Source organism: Arvicanthis niloticus, chromosome 17, assembly GCF_011762505.2.
Source record: "Arvicanthis niloticus isolate mArvNil1 chromosome 17, mArvNil1.pat.X, whole genome shotgun sequence".
NCBI lineage: Eukaryota > Metazoa > Chordata > Mammalia > Rodentia > Muridae > Arvicanthis > Arvicanthis niloticus.
In genome coordinates this window covers 8574619-8597621 of record NC_047674.1, presented here as the reverse complement: position 1 = coordinate 8597621, position 23003 = coordinate 8574619, and the positions used below count along the sequence as shown (strand labels likewise).

The 23003-nt window shown below is 36.1% G+C and overlaps 1 protein-coding gene across 1 annotated transcript in view; it reads right to left on the bottom strand.

Moving 5' to 3' along the window:
• Positions 1-23003, bottom strand: part of LOC143434762 (solute carrier organic anion transporter family member 6C1-like) — a 75829-nt gene that overhangs the window by 14693 nt on the left and 38133 nt on the right. Inside the window, exons 8-9 of the mRNA XM_076914644.1 lie at positions 16407-16602; positions 13000-13153 (exon numbers count right to left, since the gene is read on the bottom strand). Coding sequence (XP_076770759.1) covers positions 13000-13153; positions 16407-16602 — 350 coding nt within the window. The remainder of the gene's footprint in view (positions 1-12999; positions 13154-16406; positions 16603-23003) is intronic.

Genomic DNA, 23003 nt, shown 5'->3' with positions numbered 1-23003 from the left:
ATAAGAAGACAGCATTTTAATTTATATTTTCATGCTAAGCCTGCCATACATTATGTATAAATGCAAAATTACTGGGAAAATTTTGAGATATTTTACTTTTCAGTGTGTTACATTGTATGTAGACATTTACAGGTACATAATTGTAAATAAGGAAGAATTCTATATGTTTTAGCGATAGTAGTCACTTATATTAATTTTATTATTTTTGGAGGTCAGTATAAATTAAGGGCAGTTGCAGGTAATGAAATGAATAAAATTAAATTTTATCTGAGATTTGAAATATGGATAATAGCCCAACTATGAAAGATTGTACAATCATGTTAATATTTTATTTTGGGTATAATCATAAACACAGCTGCTTTTTACTGAGTAGACTAAAATCACTGTTTCAGAAATCAAATTTTTTATGAGCATACAGTACAGCAATTGTAATCCTGACACTGGAGAGGCAGAAACTCTCTCTCTCTCTCTCTCTCTCTCTCTCTCTCTCTCTCTCTCTCTCTCTCTCTCTCTCTCTCTCTCTCTCTCTCTCTCTCTCTCTCTCTCTCTCTCTCTCTCTCTCACATACACCCACATTTATACATATGTGCTAAAAAGATCTATAACCCCTAGTGAAATAGATTACTTACTAAGAACATCTAAACAAAAAACAAACCCATAACAAATAAAGGGACAGATGGATTTAGGGGACAATTCTTCCATTCTTTCAAAGAAGAGTTAACACACATATTCCTCAAATTATTCCACAAAATACAAACAAAAGAAACATTGGCCTATTAATTTTATGAGGCCTGAGTCAACCTGATACCAAAACCACATAAAGATACAACAAAAAATTAAATTTACACACCAATTTTTTCTTGTGAGCATAGACATATTAATACTCAAGAAATATTGCAAATGAAATCTAAGAACACATTAATGTGATCATCTGTTATGATCAACTAGGCTTAATCTCACAGACACAAAATTAGTTGGACAAATAAAAATCAGAAAATATAATCAATCATAAGCAAAATAAAAATAAACCACAAACATTATCATCTTATTAGAAATGTAAAATCCTTTGAAAAATATTAAATGCCTTGCAAAATTAAAGATCTGAGAGATTAAGAATAAAAGAAATAACAATAGTAGCTGTCTTGGTTACTAATGTGTTGAATATACAAGAGGATTTAGATAGGCATTTAGAAGAATGGATTGATGCTCTTATCCTATTCAAATTACTGGAAGGAGGTTCAAAATTTAAGAGTAAGAAGCCATCTTGAGTGTCACATTAAATAGTATTGGATTCATGTTAGTTCTACAATTTACAGTGGTAGTTATTATAATTAGGAAGAAGTTCAATCATACTTGCAGTGTATTTGGCATTATTCTATCACCTCTCATGATGTTTTAAAGATACATAGGGAGCTTATGAATTTTAAGAATGCTCTTCTGCTGAGGTTGGATGCAGTAGATAGTGAAGATAAAATTACCCATGGCCTAAGGTCAGTATTTCTATTTTGGTCAAGCTTCAAAAATAGTATATATAGCATGATCATGCTCTCCCTTTTTGTCCTGGGAATACTTTTATTTCTACCCATTTTCTTAAAGCTTTTCTTTAACAACATCAACATGTTGGCAGCCAAAGTACATGGCTGGAACCTGAAAATGAACCTCTAGACAAAGTTATTAAATTAACAAGCTGGCAAGCTAAAGTCAGCTAAGATTCTGCACAGACCCTTACCAACCTAAGACAGAAATGCATTGCTTTTGACAATGCATACTCCATGATGGGTAAGGAAGGCATTCTTGTCAGAATGACCTAAGACAGGCTAAATCTTATTAATAAAATAAAAAAGGGGGAGAGGCAGAGAGCCTTTGGGGCTGCTTGGCAAGATTCTGACATGGGCCCAGGACAAGGAAGTAGGCTTCAGAAAGGAATCTGACATTAGGCTAGAACAAAGAAGTTATTTCAGCTAGGAATCTAAATCTTAGGCTAGAACAAAGAAGTAACCTCATGCAGGAATCTAAATATTAGGCTAGAATAAAGAAATAATTTCAGACAGGAATCTAAATTTTAGGTTAGAACAAGGAAGTAGGCTTGAGACATTAAAATAACCTTGGGCTAGGTCAGGGAAGTAGGCTCTGATACTTTGGTCATCCTGATAAGCCCTTAGAAATAGTGACCATGGGAGTATTCACACAATTGGGTTTAATGCCTTGCTTTTTTTTGATTATTTGTCTTTATTGTCTTGCTTTTTCCTTTACTATTTGCATCAATTTTATTCCTACACCCTCAACCTAGAACTGACCTTAATACATGCATGTAATTAAAATGATATAAAAGCATAAAGGAGGAAGGGGGATGGGATAGGAAGTTCTAGGGAGGGGAAATAGAGAAAGAGGATGACATCTGTATTATAAATAAATAAAATATCCAATAAAAAGTTTTTAAAAAGAATAAAAGGAATATACCTAAACAGAACAAAGGCAATTTACAACAAGCCTATAGTCAACATCAAATTAAACAGAGAGAAACAAAAATCAATTTTTCTAAAATCAGGAATAAGACACGGTTGTCTACTCTCTCCATATCTATTCAATACAGTCCTTGAAGTCTTAAGTATAGTAATAACTGAAGTAGATCAAGAATTAGAAATTAGAAAGGAAGATGTCAAAGCATATTTATTTATAGAAGATATGATAGTACACATCAGTGACCTAAAAACTCCACTAGTAAACTTCTACAGCTCATAAATTCTTTCAGGAAAGTACTTTGTTACAAAATAAACTCACAGAAATCAGTAGTCCTCTTATATCCAAAATGACAACTGGTCTAAGAAAGAAGTAAGAGAGATAACACCTTATTATAGCCACAAATACTATGAAAACTAAACAATTAAAACTGTTGTATGTAAAATTTCAAGTCATTGATGAAAGAAACTGAAGAAAATATCAGAGCATGGAAAAATCTTTCATGTTCATGGATCAGTAGGTTTACCATAGTCAAAATGTCAATTCTACCAAATAAAATCTAGGTATTCAATGCAATACCCATCAAATGTCCAACAGAGTTAGTTGCAGAACTTGAAAGAACAATCCTCCACTTCATATGGAAACAAAGCAGCCCAGGATAGCTAAAACAGTCCTAAATGATAAAAACTGCTGGAGGTATCACCACCTCTGAATACAAGCTGTACTACAGAGATATAGAAATAAAAACTACATAGTATTAGCATAAGAAGGTGCATTATTCAATGGTATCCAATTGAAGACCCAGTCATAAAGCCACACAACTTGGGATACCTAAATTTTGATAAGCAAACCAGAAATACACACTGGAAAAAGAAAAGGGTCACCAACAAATACTATTGCTCAAACTGGGTATCTGTAGATAAGAATGCCAGTAGACCCACATGCATCACCCTGAATGAAACTCAAGTCCAAGTGGATCAAAGACATCAACATAAAACAAGGCACACTAAATCTGAAAGAAGAAAAAATGTATCATCCTTGAAGGCATTAGCATAGATGACAATTTTCTGAGTAGATCATAGATAGTGCAGGCACTGAGATTATCAGGTAACAAATGAAACCTCATGTAACCGAAAATTATCTGTAACAAAAAGAAAACTATCAATTGGAAAAAAAAAAAAAAGGCAGTATACAAAATGAGAAGTGATTTTTATGAACGCCACATCCAATAGATGTCTACCATTCAAAACACATAAGTGACTGAAGCAACTAGGTATCAAAACCAGAATAATTCAATTTAAAATATTGTAGAGCTCTAAACAGAAACGTTTCAATAAAGGAATCTTAAATGACTGAGTTACATTAACGAAATGTTCAATAACCTTACCCATCAGGGAAATGCAAATGAAAACAACTCTTGACATTTTATCTTACACATTCCAGAGTGGCTAAGATAAATAAGTGACATCTCATGGTGGTGAGGATGTAGAGGAAGTGGAATGTTCCCCCACTGCTGGTGGAAATGAAAGATTGTAGAGTCGCAATGGAAGTCATTATAGGAGTTGCTCAGAAATTTGGGGATCAACCTACCTTAAGACCCAGATATATGACTTTTACATATATCCAAAGGATGCTCCATTCTACCATAGGGACAATTGTTCAACTATGTTCATTGTGGTTTTATATATAATAGCCAGAAACTGCAACTAACCAGATGTGACTTGACAGAATACAAAATATGTGGTACATTTACATAATGTACTATTACTCAGCTGTTAAAAAGTGACATCATGAAATTTGTTGGCAAATAAATGGAGCTAAAAAAAATCATCCTGAGTGAGGTAATTCATACTAGAAAGACAAATAGGGCATGTAATGATTTTTTGTGGATATTATCTGTTAAGTAAATGACAATCAAACTACAGTTTATAGACTCAGTTTAGGTAAAAAGGAAGAATCTGAGGGAGATGCATGGACCTCCTTGAGAAGGAGAAATAAAATAAATATGTTCTGCAGACTGGATGTAGATGAAGACAGAAACAAGAGGTATCAGATGGTGTGGGTATAGAAGAGATTGTGGGGAGCCCAACTGGAATTGGAACACGTTGGGGGGTGTTATGAAAACCTAATCTAGAGAGGATTCTGGAATCTATAAGGATGACCCTAGTGAGGACTCCTAGTAATGGAGGATATAGTATCTGAACTTGACTGTAGCCAGGCAAGGCTTCTAGTGGTGAGAGTGGGTTGTACTCATTTGAGTTGTTGGCTGAGGGAGTTCCACAGCGATCCCAAGACAACCCAGGCTGATGCTGACACAAAAGGTCATTTTTTGAAAACCAACAGTGTAGCCCAATTGCCAAAGAAAACATCCACACAGCTTTTAGAATGCAAAGGGCCTGGGCTGTTCATTCCTCTAGTCCCAAAGTTCTCAATATGTGGGTCACAATGCCTTTGTGGTTGGCTAACACATGTATAGGTGTTGTATATCAGTTATCACATATACCAGATATTTACATTACAATTTATATCAATAAAAATTTATAGTTATGAAGTATCAATGAGAATAATTTTGTAGTTGATGGATACAACATAAAGAACTGCATTATAGAGTCACAGCATTAGGAAGATTAAAAACCACTTTTCTATTCTCTTTTGCACAAGATGATATTCTGTTGGCTACAGAAAAATGAAACTTGGACACAACCCAGTCACACAACTCTTAACCTACAACCCTGCCGGCATGATATGCTGGGGGCAATGACAGTACAGAACTTGTGATAGTGGCCACCAATGTTTGGTTTAACTTGAAGCCCATGCCAGGAGTGGGAGCCCATTACCTACACTGTTTGCATCCCTAAGACCTGGAGACTGGATACACCAGAGATCTAGACTAGAACTAAACATAGCTGGTGGAGAAAAAGAAAAGACAAAAAAGACCAACGAGATGATTTCTAATGACAGTCTGATATACTCATAGTTTTGTGCCTTGTCCAGTTATAATCAGAGAGGCCCCCCTGTTGCAACAGATGGGAGCAAGTATAGAGAACCCTAGTCAGATATTATGCTGTAGTAGAGAGAGTCTAAATTGGAGGACTTGTTAGGTCCCTCTACTGGGATATAGGGAAGCCCTGCATTAGAGGGAAAGATTAAATTGCAGTAGTCTGAGGGGATGGAAGATAACAGGAGAATCTGCACCACTTAATTAACTATGCAGGGCTCACATGGGTTCAAAGAGACTTAAGTAGCAAGCACAGGGTTTGCATGGGTCTGTATCAGGTCTTCTATTTATGTTATGGCCTAACAAACTTAGTGTTTTCATGGGACTCATAAAAGTGGAAGGAGCTGTACCTCTAACTGTTTTGTATGCTCTAGGGACTCTATTCCTCCTCTGTTTTCCCATGTACAGCTTAAATATGAGGTCTTGTTACATCTTATTATATCTTGTTATACCTTGTTCTTCTCTATTTGACTGTCTTTTAGAGGCCTGCTATTTTCTAAAGAGGAAACAAAATGGAATTGGATCTGGGGGAGTGCAGAAGTGGGGGAAACTATGAGGAGTTGAGGAAAAGGAAACTGGGCAAGTTTTACTTTGTGAAAAAAATAATCTTTTTTTTTAAGTAAAGGAGATGGAAACACATAGGAAGTATATTATAAGGTCTGGCACAAAGCAGAAGTCTTCTCTTGTATGTGCCAGGAAGTAATTCAAGATGGCTGTGGTGATTCTGTCCATCAGTTATACATAACTTAATGATACCCAAGGCAAAACTTTTATGACTGTTAGAGTATTACAAGCGTAAGGGGGAAAAATGTCTACTTTGGGTAAACCTCACCTGACTAGTCAGCTTCAAATTGTACTGGCAGTTCCTGATAAAAGATATTCAAAGCAGGCAACATAAGATTTTTATTTTATTGGCCTTGAGGAAAAGGGTTCATATGTTAAAGAATTTGAGTGGTTCTTAAAGGCTAAAACCACCTCTGAGAAAAGGCAGCAAAAAATATAGATTTTATTACTTTCAAGGTCAGAGAAATAGGATGCATTTACAAGTCATTCCTTGACAGAGCCTCTACAAGAACAGAATTTGAGCCTGTACCCTGACTTTTTTCTATGCAACTGAGTTATGCTATGTCTGGGGTTCTGAAGTTATAATTAAGGGATCATAACAATGTTACTCAATGTCAAAAGTGTATTAGTAACTTTCTAGGTAGATACAGGATAATAAATGATTAAAATTGATGCAGACTTATGATACATGGTGAATCCCAGAGGAAAGAAATGAAAATTATATCCATGCTACTACAGGAAGCACAAACAAAGAGAAAATTCTAAATGTCTGAAGACAGACAAGATAATACACCTCTGTGGTGAATTTTGATTATTAGTTTGTCATGTGTATAAATAGAGTTATTTCCCAGAGGTTAGTTTTTGGAATTGAATGGGAGCACTATGCCTAACACAAAATGGCCAGAAAGAAATAAAAATGCTAGATGTCAGCTAGCCCAGGCACACACACCTGTTTCACCTCTCTTTATTGAATGCAGTAAGGTGAGGAGTCCTGATCCACACTAGTGACCCTCCACAGACTTAACTATTGCAAGCAAACTACAGTGGAATTATAGTTGAAATCAGAAGTAAAACAAAACTTTCTTCTTTCAAATAGTCTCTCTCAGATATTTGTCTCATTACAGAAAGTCCAATACTGTATGTTTTAAGGGTGACGGGAATACATGCAACCTTGCATTCCATGCCTAGTGAAAAGTTTTCAGAAATGATGGAGGAATTCTTTAGGCAGAAAGAAAATAACACCACAAGTAAACATAAAATATAAGAATGTACAAATATTATCTATTAAAAGAAAGCTGTTAGCAGTATGTGTCATTTAAAATACATGAACAAAGATCACCATCCTAGAGCTCAGAGAGCGTATGAACCCCATATGGGGCAGTTATTGTTGAAACTGCTATTCACTCCTTTGACCTACACTGTTATATGACAGTGGGGGAAATAAAGTTATTAATAAGACTTCCAGATATCATTGCTTGTGCCAATGTCACAGCAGAGCATGGCCAGGAACAGCACTGGTTTGGCAACAGCATTGCTCTGGCTCCAGAATCAACACAGATTCAACAGCTGACTAAAAGATGAAGAAGTATGGTTGACCCACCCAGTGCCTAGGAGAAACAGAACAACATGAGAGCCTCTGAAGGTCTGTCCTGAGTGGAGCATACCACCCAGTGTATCCTTAAGTTAAGGGGGGTGATCGGTGAACAAGCACACATGGTATAGACACTACTGTCATCTCACCTCTGAACAATTTCCCCAAGCCTGAGAAAGAACAGACTGCAGGAGGCTAGATGTCTTCTTGACATCTAGATAAAAGTGCTTGGACCCCCATTAGAAAACTCTGGACCTATATCTGTGGGTTTTGGACTGCACAGCTCCACTGAGCTCAAATAGTTTTTGTAGTACAAGCTGTGCCCCTCTGATATCCTGACCATGTTCTCTAGGGGGAAAATGAAGTTTATAAAATTAAAAAGAAAAAGAAAAAATAGATGAACAAAGTAGGAATGCAACCTTGTACACCCACTGTGAATATCAGTGTGTCAGATCCTCATGAAACTGGAAACAGATCTACCACCAAATCTATCTCTGACACTCAGGCATATACTCAAAAGCCTATTGATCAAATCAATATTAGAAAACAGCCTAGATACCCATCCATGGATGAATGGATAAAGAACACAAGGTGCATGTTGAGAGCTTTTGGTCCATTTCTATGAATTTGTCATTTGTCATTGGGCTTGGACAAGGAAATAGGCTTAGGTAAGAATATCAGAAAGAGTGAGGGCTTTGTTTACTACTTTGCTTTTATTACCTTTTGTGATCTCTTTGCTTACTACATTACTTAATTACTATATTGTATGACCTCCTTGTTTACTACTTTGCTTGATTACTTTGTCTTTGATCTAAGAACTGGGCATGTTTTTTGGATATACCTAGAATGATATCAAAGCAGACAGGAAAGAAATAAAGCTGCTTCAGCCTCAGTACAGGCTGGAGTCATGTTATAATTTTGTCTAACTCTTTTGCTTTTTCAATCCTCACTCCCTCTCTTGAGACCCTGTTGATTGACTGGGCTGGCTTGGTCAGGTACATTTACACAATGGAATACTACTCAGTTGTAAAAAAAATTTATAAAATTTGAACTAAGTGGATAGAATTATAAAAAAAAAATCATCCTGATAGAGTTAATCCAGACCCACACAAAAATATGTTGTTTTTTCACTCATATGTGTTTATGAGCTCTTATTTCAGTAAAGAGGAAACTACAGTCTGTAGAATCACAGATGATAGATATAAAGTGAGGGGCTAGGAGGAGAGATGGATTTCTCCATGAAGAGGAAAAAAGAATAGATAGTTATGGCTGAACAGGGATGGGAAGGACTGAAGTGGGAGAATCAAATGTGGAGGGGAGCCAAGAGAGAGTTAAGGAAAGGATAGCTAATACTTAGGGTATTTGAAAAATCATTCAGTAACCCAACACAGTAGAAGACTCTTAAAATATAAGCACATATGAAGGAAATCTCAATAGAATCACCAAATAATGGGAGACAAAGACAGAACTACGTATCTTTACCACTAAATTTAACTTTCAGTTCAAGCTCCCAAATGACTCAGGCTATTTCCAAGACTATTACATAGTCTCTTGACAAATACCTGCTTGCTGAAGACAACACTTACATAACTTACAGAATGTAGAGAGTTCAGCTGGTGCCTGCCTAGAAATTTCACCCCTATGGACTAGAACTAGTGTTAATGGTACCAAAAGGTAACCTATAGGCTATCAGAGTAGAAAGGTAAACACTCATCCATTTACAAATCCTGAGATCTACAAAGACAGTGGGGAGCCAGTCCCAAGGATATGAGAGAGGAAGAACTGGCCCAGGCCTTCATTGGCTGTAGCACTTGGGAGCGTGAGCCCAATGTCTTGACTCTGGAGTCATGGATGTGGGTGAGCCAGCCAGGAGGACGTGATTATAAAAGTGCTAACCCTGCCTATTTTGAATGCTGCATTGGGTGGTCTAGATGTAGAAGTGTTGGAGATCTGGCCCTGGTGGTGTGGTTAAGGGTAAGCTAACAGGCTGAAAAGTTCAGCTATGACACAGGCCTAAACCCAAAGTTTTGTGTTGGCCTGGCTTTGAATTCATATCAGCTATGAACTGTTAGACCATGTGAATGGGTCGAATCCAAGCTACTGGATTTACATGATACAGGGCAACAGTGATAATAGGGAGGAGTTCCAGTCAGGATCTAATACTGAAGATGTGATAGAAGCCAGAGACCTTTACCCAGACTGACGACTCATTGCAGAGAACATTTGCAATGAAGATGGACAGAGGGGTATACTGTGGGACACACTACAGCTTCTACAACGAGATGTTTTCTGTGTTTTGTATTATTTTGTATTGTTTGTATATATTATACTTTCTTTAGGGTGGAGGTTGTAATGGTAAAGGGGAAAATACAAGGAGTAAAAAAGATGAGTGGGGCTATGGTATGTAATGTGAAACTCATAAAGAATCAATAAAAAGTTAAAAAAAAAAAAAAAAAAAAAAAAAAAAAAAAAAAAAAAAAAAAACAAGAAATCATCTCAACCCCCTACCTGGCCTCAACTCCTAAAGAGCCTATCACCTTTTAAATTTATCATACTCTGGACCAATATTCTGACACATAAACTAAACTTTGGAGGGATACATCCAAATTATGTCCAACGTATCATACTTATAATAAAATGTAATTAGTAAGTTGGGCATGGTAAGTGATTAACAACCATGACAGTGTTTTTAAGTTACATTTAGATTTCTCCCATACCTTAAAGGCCTAAATATTATTTTAGCATATAACATTTTAGATGAATGATTTTATAAATGTTATAAATCTGTTTCATACTGCTGTTTTTTAAAAGTCTTGTTATGATACTAAAGCATAAATGCCACTAACATGTTGACATAATGTCTAAAAATTAGTAAATATATTATTTATTGCTGTTTTTTCACAAAATATCAGGAGACAGAGGAAAATAAAAACAAGAATTTTAGTACCTAGATCTATACTTTTGTTCTAATTAAAAGGACCCAAAAGATGTTCCAACATATAACAAGGACACATGCTCCACTATGTTCATAACAGCCTTATTTATAATAGTTAGAAACTGGAAAAAACTCAGATGTGGCCCTCAACAGAGGAATGGATACAGAAAATGTGGTACATTTACACAGTTGAGTACTACTCAGCTATTAAAAACAATGACTTCATGAAATTTACATGCAAATAGATGGAACTTGAAAATATGCTGAGTGAGGTAACCCAGTCACAAAAGAACACACATGGTTTGTACTCACTGAAAAATGAATATTACACAAAAATCACGTAATACCCATGGTACAGCTCACACATAATAGGAAACCCTACTCAGAAGAGGGAAGAAAATAATCCCTGGAAGAAGGGGGAGGGAGAGATCTTGGAGGGAGAGAGGAGGGGGCAGGAAAAAGAGGGGCCAGTTCAGATGCAGGAGGACACAGAGGAGAAGTACAGATGGTTCAGGAATTTGAACAGAGATGTGCAGCAGTGGGGGTGGGAAACTGGGGGTAGCCACTAGAAAGTCCCAGATGCCTGAGACCCAAGATGTTCCCAGGACCCACCAGGGCGGAAACTAGATGAAATACCCAACAATAGGGAGATAGAATCTGTAGAGACCATATCCAGTGGATAGGCATAGAGCCTGATTGACAGATGAGGCCATCCACCCACCTCAAAAATATTAATCCAGAATTGATCCTGTCTAAAAAAATGCAGGGACAAAGAATGGAGCAGAGACTGAAGGAAAAGCCATCCGGAGAGTCCTTCACCTAGGGATCCATTCCATCCTCAGACACCAAACCCAGACACTATTACTGATGCCAAGAAGCACTTGCTGATGGGAGCCTGGAATAGCTGTCCCCTGAGAGGCTATTCCAGAGCCTGACTAATACAAATGCAGATGCATGTAGCCACCCATCTGACTGAACACTGGGACCCTAAAGGAGGAGTTAGGGCAAGGACTGAAGCAGCTGAAGGGGTTTGCAACCCCATAGTAAGAACAACAATATCAACAATTCAGACCCTCTAAAGTTCCCAGGGACTAAACCACCAACCTAAGAATACACCTGGAAGGACCTATGGCCCCAGCTGCATATGTAACAGAGGATTGCCTTATCCAGCATCAATGGGAAGAGAGACCCTTGGTCCTGTGAAGGCTAGATGACACAGAGTAGGGGAATGCTAGGGTGCTAAAGAGAGAATGGTAGTCATGTGGATGAGCACCCTCATAGAAGCAGGGACAAGGGAGAGAGAATATGGTGTTTGCAGAGGGCAAACTGGGAAGGGGAATAACAGTTGAAATGTAAATAACTAGAATAACCAATATAAATAAATAAATAAATAAATAAATGAACAAATCAGAATTAGCAGCTATGAAATGTGCACCTATGGGCTGGGAGATAATCAAGTCAGTGAGGTGCCAAGAAATCACCGGCACCCACACTAAAAGCCTGGCATTGTGCTGTGCTTATAAGCCCACTGCTGCAGATGCAGAAATATGTGGTTCCCTGGGGATGTGGGGCCAGGTACTCTAGCCTACTTGGGAGAGCTCCAAGCCTCTGAAAGACTGCCTTAAAACTCAAGGTGGACTGATCCTGATGAATGACATCAGACATTGCCCTTTGACCACTACTCTATTTGCCTAACTTTTAACTGAATACATTTTCCATTTTGAAGAATCAAATACTAATATGCATGCACAGGTGTGCTTGTCATGTGTGTGTGTGCATACACACACACACACACACACACATCAAACATGCATACATACAAAAAAAGAGAACCCTACAATTTTAAACAAGTAGTAGAGTAGGCAATTGGCCTGTACAACAGAACAAGAAGGAAAAAGAAGAAATTTGTTGTAGGTAGTAGCAGCAGTCCTGAAAGTAAGATAATTCATGTTAGTACCATGAGATATATAATGAGAGATTTTAGAATATTCAATTCAGGTAAGTCATATTTCTAGAATGTCAAGATGTTTTTGAAAGGCTTACATATATGATAAGGACTGATGAACCATCAAAGAACTGGGGGCTGGAAGTGTAGCTCAGTGGTAGAGCACTGATTTCAAGCCCCCAATTAGTCATATCTATATCTGAGTTACTGTGGGCAGAAATATAGAAATAGCTGGAAACACAGAGTAACATTTTGAATCTCAGCAGAAGGTACATTTGAAGGAAAAAGCACTGGGCAACCCTTTGGTGTGTGAAACCTTGTGTTCAAAGTTCAGTGAGTGCTGCTGAAAGGGAATTCAGTAACCAAAAACTAGATTTTCTTTCCATGTTGTCAAAATATAAAGGAAGGAAACTATAAAAGCAAAATTTTAGAGACAGAAATAAAATCTAGCAACTATCTACAAATTGAGCATATTACTGGACAGGAAGAAGCATGAGAAAATCTACCTTTTCGTCTCGTATATTTTTAGCATTGTAGCAGCCTGCAAAGCAGGGAGAAAAATATTCTTTTTCATCTCTTCCACATACAGCCGAATAGACAGAAGTTGTGCAACCACATTTATCATTGCATGGGGCTGTGAGGCTTCCAATTCTACCTAAGCTGCGAAGTTGAGATTGAATACAATTATAATTCCATCATTAAAATTGTTAATGTATACATCAAGATATGCACTAGATCCACATATATGCTTATTAAAAATCATTCTTTCATAGATTTATTTAGGCATAGAAACATAACAAAATGCACATTTAAGACAGTCCTGGAGAGATGGCTTAGTTCTTTAGAGCACGTTCTACACTTTTGGAGGAACAAAATTCCATTCTCAACTCCAGGAAATCTCTAATTCCAGAGAGTCTGATGCCCTCTTATGGTCTTTCCAGGCACAAGGCTTGCATGTGGCACATAACATACATGTAGGTGAATACTCAAACTCATAAACTAAAAATAAATAAATCTTAGCCTCAGTTGGAGAGGATGTAGCTAATCTTGCAGAGTGTTTTGCACACTAGGGTGGGGGCATATCTGAGGTGTCCCCAATCTCTCAGAAGACAAGGGGAACAGGATATGAGGAGGGTATCTGTGAAAACGGAATTGGGAGGGGGATCACCATTTGGGATGTCAATAATAATTTAAATATTTAAAAATGTATCACTTGAATTATTTTATACTGTAATAAAATTTCCCACCAGAGTCATTTTAACAAATAAAATCATAACTCCTAAAATGGGCTGACACCCCCTTTTTAAAGATTTACTTTACCACTTTACTATTTACTTACACATTATTTATTAGTACTCTTTTCCTGTTCATCTCTCTCTCTCTCTCTCTCTCTAATTTATTTTCTTATTACTAATAAAACTATTATTATGAGTTTATAGGAACCACTATTAAGTGTTTTATATGACCAGAAACAAATCTTTTGTATATATTGTTTTCCAATATCTTTTTACAATTTGTTGCTGATTTTTAAAAAGGATCCTTGAAAACCAGGCAGGGCAGTACACAACTTTAATCCCAGAGTTTTAGAGGTATAGGCAGGTGGATCTCTCTTAGTTCAAAATAATCCTGGTATACATATCAAATTCAAGTACAACCAGGTATAAATAGTGATATCCTGTCTGAAAAACCCAGAACAAAAAAAAGTTATTAAAAGGCAGATTGCAATTTTCAAATCCAACTTATAATTTTCTTCCTATATTATTAGTGTTATGTCATGTAAAAAAATCCTTGCCAAATTCAAGATCAAAAATATTTTTACTCATATTGTTAGTATATATTTTGCAATATTATACTCATTCACAACAAAGAATTTATATAATGCTTATAATCCAGCAGTCCAATTTCTTATATTGTGTACAGAAAACCTTGATTACTTCTCATTTTCCCTGTACTCTTTCAGCTAGAAGAAAACATTTTTTATAAATATTTGCATCAAAAATCAATTAATCGTGTCTTTTACATTGGTAACATATTATTTATTCATAAACTTAATACTAAATTTAAAGAATCTCATCTTCTAAGTTGAAATGTAGTAAATTACATTTATAGCAGAAACATAATTAATATTTTTTCTTGAACTACCTAATTTTTAGTACATCCACAGGTCTCTTTCATAACTGGAGAACTATGTAAAACTAAACATGTTTCTTAAATTCTATTTTTAGTTTGATATATAAATTTCCCAAGGATATCTTTTTAAAGAATGTAATTCTCTTCTCAGGTTAGAATGTGTGTTTACATACAGTAAGTTTCAAAGTATTCATAATGTCTCCTAGAGTTCTCTCTTCTGAGTCTTCTAAAGATTTGCAGTTAAGACAATACCATAGTACATATTTGGGCTTCACAATCAAATTTTATCTGTTTTAGTTGAGTACTCCAACTTTGTTTCATTATTTTGTTTCTGAAGGGAGTGTATTGTCACTTGTAGCATTTTGGGTTTTGTCTACTTATAAGTATAAACTTTTTGCAGTATGTGGAAATCTTTATTAGGAAAAATAACATAATTCTACTATAATTAAATATATTTTAAAAAAATAGTCTATGAATTATAAATAGTTTTGAAATGAATTTGAAAAGAAGTGCAATGTTTATACCATTTAATATTCAAGTATACAAGTGTTTAAAATACTTTTGTTTAGGTATTTATTTAAATGAGTAAGATTTTTTTTAATCATAAATGTTTCTGCTCACCTTGCATACTTGAGCAAGTTATTTGTGCATCTTATTTCTAACTTGAAAAGAGAATGATAGAAATGGGATGTTTTTCCATTCATTTTCTACTGGAGTAAAGAAGCAGTTAAGTCAATATTTTTCTGGTCAGGGATTTTTCAGTTGACATGTCATTAATAATACAGCTCCAGGCTCTCTAAATTTTTACTTTTCAAGTATTTCTTTATTACTGATTACATACTCATACTACCAGATTGACAAAATTTTTGAACAGAAAAGGTTTTTAATTATTATGCTTTTATAAAATTATCATTGTCAGTTACAAATATGTATTTTGTTGCTATATCTACAAATTCATCAGATTCTTCTACTTCCCATGGATGAATTTGTAAAAGAAATGAAGTTGTAGTAAGGTTTAATAGCTCTCTAACTAGCTCCAGTAGCATTTATTGGATAAAGATTTGTGACATGCTATCCTTTGAAGTTGAAAGTGCTATTTTTCTCTTTTAATATTTCACTTGCTTAGTCCTTTAGTTTTCAGTTGCATTTATGTTGTACAATATTTAATATTAACTCAAGCCAAGCCTTTTACATTTTTGCTATTTAATTCCAAATATCCATGTGCATGCTCAAGTATTCTTTAAATCTGTTCTTTGATGTCTATAAAAGTTAGACCAGTTCAAGAACACAAGGTCAAAACACAGTACAAATATTCTAGTAACATTTTGTACTTGCTATACACCCTAACACAAAGTTCTAATTTGATCATAAATGACCAATGGATGCATGATAAATATATCTCTGTGAGATATGTACCCTTAATATGAAAAGTAAAACCATGTTGTTGTTTTTTTTTTTTTTCTTTCGGTTTTTCGAGACAGGGTTTCTCTGTGTAGCCCTGGCTGTCCTGGAACTCACTCTGTAGACTAGGCTGGCCTCAAACTCAGAAATCTGCCTGCCTCTGCCTCCCAAGTGCTGGGATTAAAGACATGGGCCACCACTGCCTGGTGTAAAACCATGCTTTATACTTCATTTACATGATTAATAATTCCAAAAGCTACATAACTGAAAAATTATATTACTATATAAAGTTACATAACTGAAGAGTTATATTACTGAATTATTGGTCTGAAAATATCTCTTCATTTATGATTTAAAATATAGTATACAAACTTATATTTACCCATCATAATCTTCATTGATTCCAGCAAATTTCGATGTATCACATGATACAAAAAAGATTAATAGGAAAAGCACAACTGATACAATAGATGTCACCAGAGTGAATTTCAATTTGTTCTTACAAGTCATTTCCAATCTGTCAATAATTAAACCTCCAAGAAAATGACCAATCATACTTCCTGGAACTAAAATAAGGCCTGAGGGGGAAAATAAAATAATGTTAAATGTAATCTGCTGAGAGTACAGAAAACTTAGACACTTCTCTTCAAGTACAAATTTTGAACCAAACCAACAAACAAAAAACACATAGAAGATGTGGTATTTGAATACATCTGAAAAATATAATGTATACAACCATATGCATGGGGATGGAATCATTATAGTTCCACTGGATTTAGATAGTGATAATGATGTTTAACCCTTATATATTGAGTAGCTAACACAAGCCAGGAAAATAATTCATTCCACATAAAGGTTAGGAGTTGTTTTACTGAGAGATATTATTACTGAGCCATTTCAATATATAGCTGACTTCAAGGTACTTAATTGAAATAACAGGCTTTCTCAAACATCCTGTAAATAAGAATTGAACAAACCAACTCACTGATATCTCTCATAGATAGTCAATATGCATATTTTTATAAATATTTGTGTGTCCAATCTAATGTATGCTTTTTCTATGTAAGCATAAGTATTCAGAAAGAGGAAACCACAAGAATATGAGCTGGAAAAAACAAAGAAGAGAAATAGAAAACTAAGTGTAACATAGTAAACTTACACAACAATACAATGCAATACACTTCAAATTTAGATCACTGTGTATAAATGTAATGGATAACAATAAATGCAATGTTATTGGTAAAAATACCAATAACAACACAGGTAGTAGTTAATTCATGCCATAATAAATACATACTAATGAAATGTTTCATAAAAATGGAAAAAGTGAAGGAAAAGGAAGAAATAAAGTGGTAATGCGAGAAAAACAAATGAATAAAATGTGGATAATATAATGAGATATACAATTGATAAAATAAAAATTCAAGTCCATGTCCAATGTGGTCTTATAGGGACACTCAGGAATAGCTTTTTCTTCCGTGGACTGGAAACAAAATAATAGACATGGAACTTGTCATGGAAGGAAGAGTTGGTGATAACTGGAAGTTGCCTGCACAGGAAATAAAACCTAGCACATTCCATAGACTAGGGAGAATGACAAAGCAAGGTGAGCAAATATCCTTTCTCCTCAAATACAAAAGTTTAGAAGAGAGGTGCACTTCCTGTTTCTAGGCAGGATAGTGGCAGTGGAAGGCAATATGTGGCACTGACGGCTGAATCCTGCAGACAAGAAGCCTGAATACATACCAGGCTTGGAGGCTGAAAGCAAATTAGCTTCAGAAAAGAAATTAACAGGAAACTCAGTGAAAATTCAGTTATAGAGGTACCTGGAGGGAGGTTCTCTGGCAAGACTATAAATCCTGGCATGGTCTCAGACTTCTCAGAAAAATCTAAGACTTCTTGTGGATGCCTCAGTAAATAGCTGGGTAAGCAGCCATCCCAGAGAATGAGAAATTTATAACTTGGGCAAGTGTTTCTGATTCAATATACTGACAGGTGTATGCACACACGCTGTGGGAGCTTTCCCAGACATTACTCATTTCTTGGATGTTTCCTGTGCCTCAGTTTGAAAAAAAAAAATCGCCTTCAGAGCAAATATGTACCAATTCAGCATGGTCCATAGTCTGGCCAAGTTTAGTGTTCAGTGAGAAGAGCTTGCTGTAGCATAAACAATGTGTGCATATTTATTGTACAGAGTAACACTTCCGAAGTGAAGATAAACCTAAAGTAGCTTATATTCCTCCTATGCTCATGTGGCTAGACAGACTTACTGCTCTACCACCAATATCCGTGGGCAGGGCATCACATACTTAATAAATCCAGAGAGTGTACACCCCTAGTAAAAACAATGTGTTTGTCAGTTATTAGGCACAGCCTTGTTCTGCTCCCATTATTTTGTTGATAACTGAGAATTAGAATACTCTGAAAATGCCTTCTACTATTTTCACCGTATTTGTTGTAAATTTTATTTTCCAGAGAGATCTTAGCAAGAAAATTTGTTTTCATCTACTTTTTTCTCTATTTAAATTTTAAGGCAGCATTTTCATTTCTTTTTATTTTTCTTAAATTTACCTTCATTTAATTGAGTTTTCTCACTTCTCTTTTTTCTTTTACTGTTTTCCCCTTTATTACTTTTATATATATTTTTACCTTTTAATGTTTCTTTTTCTCATTTTAAATGTTGGGAATTTTCATGTGTCCTAGGCAAGTACTTCCTTTATTGAGTGACATCCCACCTTTCAATTACCTTTTCTATTTTCTATATTATTTTAAAAATTATTTTTAACTTTCTCTGTCCTCTGTCCCACATGAACTGAGAAACAACCTCACAACCTAGTGTATAACACACTGTGTGTCCCTGAGCTATATTTACTGAAGAATTAATTTAGTTTAAATCACAACACAGTCCTGATTGAACCTGGTGGGAAATTTTACTTAGTGAAAAGGGGCTAGCATAAAATACCACCTGTTTACCAGTTGGATGGGGAGGTGTGGCTGAGGTTATATTTCCAGGATAAATATTAACACAGTAGCAATAGACAAAAAAAAAAACATAACATAGAGGAGACCACATCTACATCTCTGTTCTACTGTATTCAAGGCTGCAGCAAGGGAGACTGCATGTAAACAGTAAGTCTGGTGATGAAGTGTCAGTATCACACAGTAAAACCTATGATTCTTGATGTTAATCTTCATGATAATATATACCTTCAGTCATTCCATGGACCTTTTAGCACAAATGCAGTAACCAACATAATATCTTTAGAGATCTGCAATTTTTAATAGTGTTATAATTCCCGTAGGAGTCAACATGGAGCATGCATACCACAACTGAGGATGCCTAAACATCTGCTTGAAATGCCAAAGTCTATCCATTCTTTCAAGAGTTGCAGAAATTCTGATATACTCTGATCTTGACATGGTAATCTCTGTTGAAAAACTGTGATCACAAACAAAAGCCCTGTAAAGATACTGAGTTATAGAGTACTTTTGACAGTGAATACAACATTATGCAAGAAGCTCATTATTCCAAGTCACACTGGCAGAAGCACTCAACATATCATGAAGGCTACCATATAAAAGTAAAGAGTTGTCCATGTGAACTCATGTGGAAAGCTCAAGATTAAAAAACATGAAAAGCAGCAACATATATCACCTAAACAGTGTGACTTTGTCTTAGTTAGGGTTTCTAGTGCTATGTGGAGACACCACTGCCATGACAAGTATTACCAACAGAATACAAGAGATGGAAGAGAGAATCTCATGTGCAGAAAATACCATGGAAAACATTGACACAACTGTCAAAGAAAATGCAAAATACAAAAAGCTACTAACCCAAAATATACAAGAAATCCAAGACACAATGAGAAGGCCAAACCTAAGGATAATAGGTATAGATGAGGGGGAAGACTCCCAACTAAAAGGACCAGTAAATATCCTCAACAAAATTATAGAGGAAAACTTCCCTAACCTAAAGAAAGAGATGTCCATAAATATACAAGAAGCTTACAGAACTCCAAATAGTTTAGACCAGAAAAGAAATACTTCCCGCCATATAATAGTCAAAACATCAAATGTACAAAACAAAGAAAAAATACTAAAAGCAGTAAGGGAAAAAGGCAAAGTAACATATAAAGGCAGACCTATAAGAATTACACCAGACTTCTCACCAGAGACCATAAAAGCCAGAAGATCCTGGACCGATATCATACAGACCCTAAGAGAACACAAATGCCAGCCCAGACTACTATACCCAGCAAAACTGTCAATCATTATTGATGGAGAAACCAAAATATTCCATGACAAATCCAAATTTACACAGTATCTCAACACAAATCCAGCACTTCAAAGAATAATTGGTGGAAAATTCCAACACAAGGAGGGAAACTATAACCTAGAAAAAGCAAGAAAGTAATGTTCCAAAAACCGCAAAAGAAGATAGTTACACAAACATATCTCCACGGATGTTAGCCCAAAAGCTTGGATTAGTGAAGACTCAACCCACAGACCACATGAAGCTCATGAAGAAGGAAGACCAAGAGGGGATGCCTCAGTTCTACTTAGAACGAGAAACAAAAATGCTCAAGGGAGCAAATAGGGAAACAAAACATGGACACATAGGGATGGACCCAAGACTACAGAGGTATATGTAGGGGAGGATGGCCTTGTCGGACATAGGTGGGAGAGGAGTTTCTTGGTCCCATAAAAAAAAAATGAACACACAGTGGGGGGGGGATGATGTGAGGGTGGGGAGAGGATAGTGAGGGGGGGTAGGTGCTGTCACTGCCTCATAGAAGCATGAGGAGGGGGATGGGATAGGAGGTTTCTAGGTGGTGGGAGGAAGTAGGCTAAGAGGATAAAATCTGAAATGTAAATACTACAACCAATTTTAACAAGCAGGGGGAAAAAAAGTCTTCAGAACCACACCAACATCTTTTTAAAAAAATGTCAGCCCCCTGGGGGTGGGAAAATTTTTTTTCTTGATACTAAAACTTGTTCTGAGAATTGTATATTGCAGAATACACAGCCTTGGTGTATCTACTCATCAAGCATACTGAGCAGACCTGCCCAAACCTCTGATGTCCTGGAATTCCATCTGGATTCAGTGAAGACACAGCATTAGAGGCTTATCAACTTACTCTTCCCCCCAACCCCTCTTCTAAAATCTCAATGCCCTTAATCAGCATGAAGAAGTTAAAAAAGAGTCAGCGCCCCTATTCCCTGAGCTTGGGGACTAATGTGGTTAATAATGGTCTGTCTTTCTAGGGACAAGTAGTGGTTTTGTTGGAACAGGGGGGATTAGCTAGGACTTATTGCATAGCCATAACCTATTGGTAGAAATCTGTATAATTATTATCAAGATGAAGTTATAATTTCTTAAATGGTACAAAATTTACTTTGATCTCAAATTTAAGGTTTTCATTGGTACAAGCCTCTTATTAATATAAAAATGAGATGAATATTGATACGCCCATGGGCATTGTGCCTGTATAACACATTTAGGAATACAATGCCTAGACCCAACCCTTTTTTAACCTTTTTAACTGATTTGGGACACTTAACCTATGAGTTAAGGGACTATAGCAAATTCATATTTTTGAGTTTATTGTTAGGATGTTTCCCATATTTTATTTAGAAATAGCTGAGAGGAGTGAACAGACAACAGTCCAGGTTACCTTACATGGATAGTTGGTTTTCAAAACATCAGAAGTCCATAGAACTGACGCTACAAATATTTATATATTCATGTTCATATTGATTAGAGACCTGTCTGCTCCTGACAGCTTCCTGTCGTGGATTCTAAGAAGAAATTGAGCATCCTTGGAGTTACTCCAGTTGTGTGGTAACAACCACTAGGCAAGAATTGCCTCTCTCCATCTACAGACAAATTACTGTCCAGAAAAGGACACACATGCAGAATAGTCGACTGATTATATTTGCCTAGACAGAGTAATCAGTCCTTAATAATCCTGCATCAACAAGGTCTGTCAGATGATTCTGGGCCAGAAGGCTGAAGATTTGATGCTCCAACGTTCGGTAGTATAGGGGCTTTTCAGGTGTTCAGAGGTCTCTATAAATTGGCTAAGTTTTAGAAGCTATGCTTTGTGCTTCCCACAATTATAGTTAACTCAGTCATTCTGGATTTCTGATGGGGTTGAAAACTTACAGCTATTTACCATAAGAGAAAAGATTTGAGTGGATGGTCATCAGCTGACATTCATCCTAAAGCCAGGTTCAGAACTAAATGTTTTAGTTAGGATAAATGACAGAGGTGCTGGTTAGTCAACAAAAGGATGGATGGGGTATTAGGACTATCTTGTACCTCACTGGTACAAATTGGCATAATTATGCTCTAATTGTATTTTGAGAGAAAAGTTTCATTTTAACAGGAAGGGTGATGTGTAGGAGGAGCTAAGGTAGGAGGAGTACTGAGAGGAAGAAAAGGAGTAAGAAGAGGAGAAGGAGGAGAGGAAAAGCTAGGTGGTGAAAGAGAGAAAGAGGGGGGAGACAGGGAGGCAGATATTCATGTATCTCCACCAGTCAAAGATAGTTGTTATATCTAGGTTGCTCAGTGGGTTACACCTCTGATTGAACAATTCCAAACTTATAACGCTTATGATTAACATTATTTTAAAAAATGTATAAATGCAAAAAGGAAAAGGGGGCATGGGATAGGGGTTTTCTAAGGGGGGGGAATGGGGAAAGGGGATGGCATCTGAAGTGTAAATAAAATATCTAAAAAAAAAAAAAGAAAAGAAAATTGAGCAGCTATTTCTTAGGAGATATGAGGAGTTACTGGACATATGACCATTTGTGTTTTTACTCTTTTTAATCTACCTAATGCCAGGGATCATTAGCAAATAGATTTATTACTTTCATTCACTACAACTCATACGAAAACCAGTTCCTTCCCGTTATGACTGTGCACAGTACACAGCAGTTAAATAACACACCTGATGGAGCCATTGCAACCACTTTA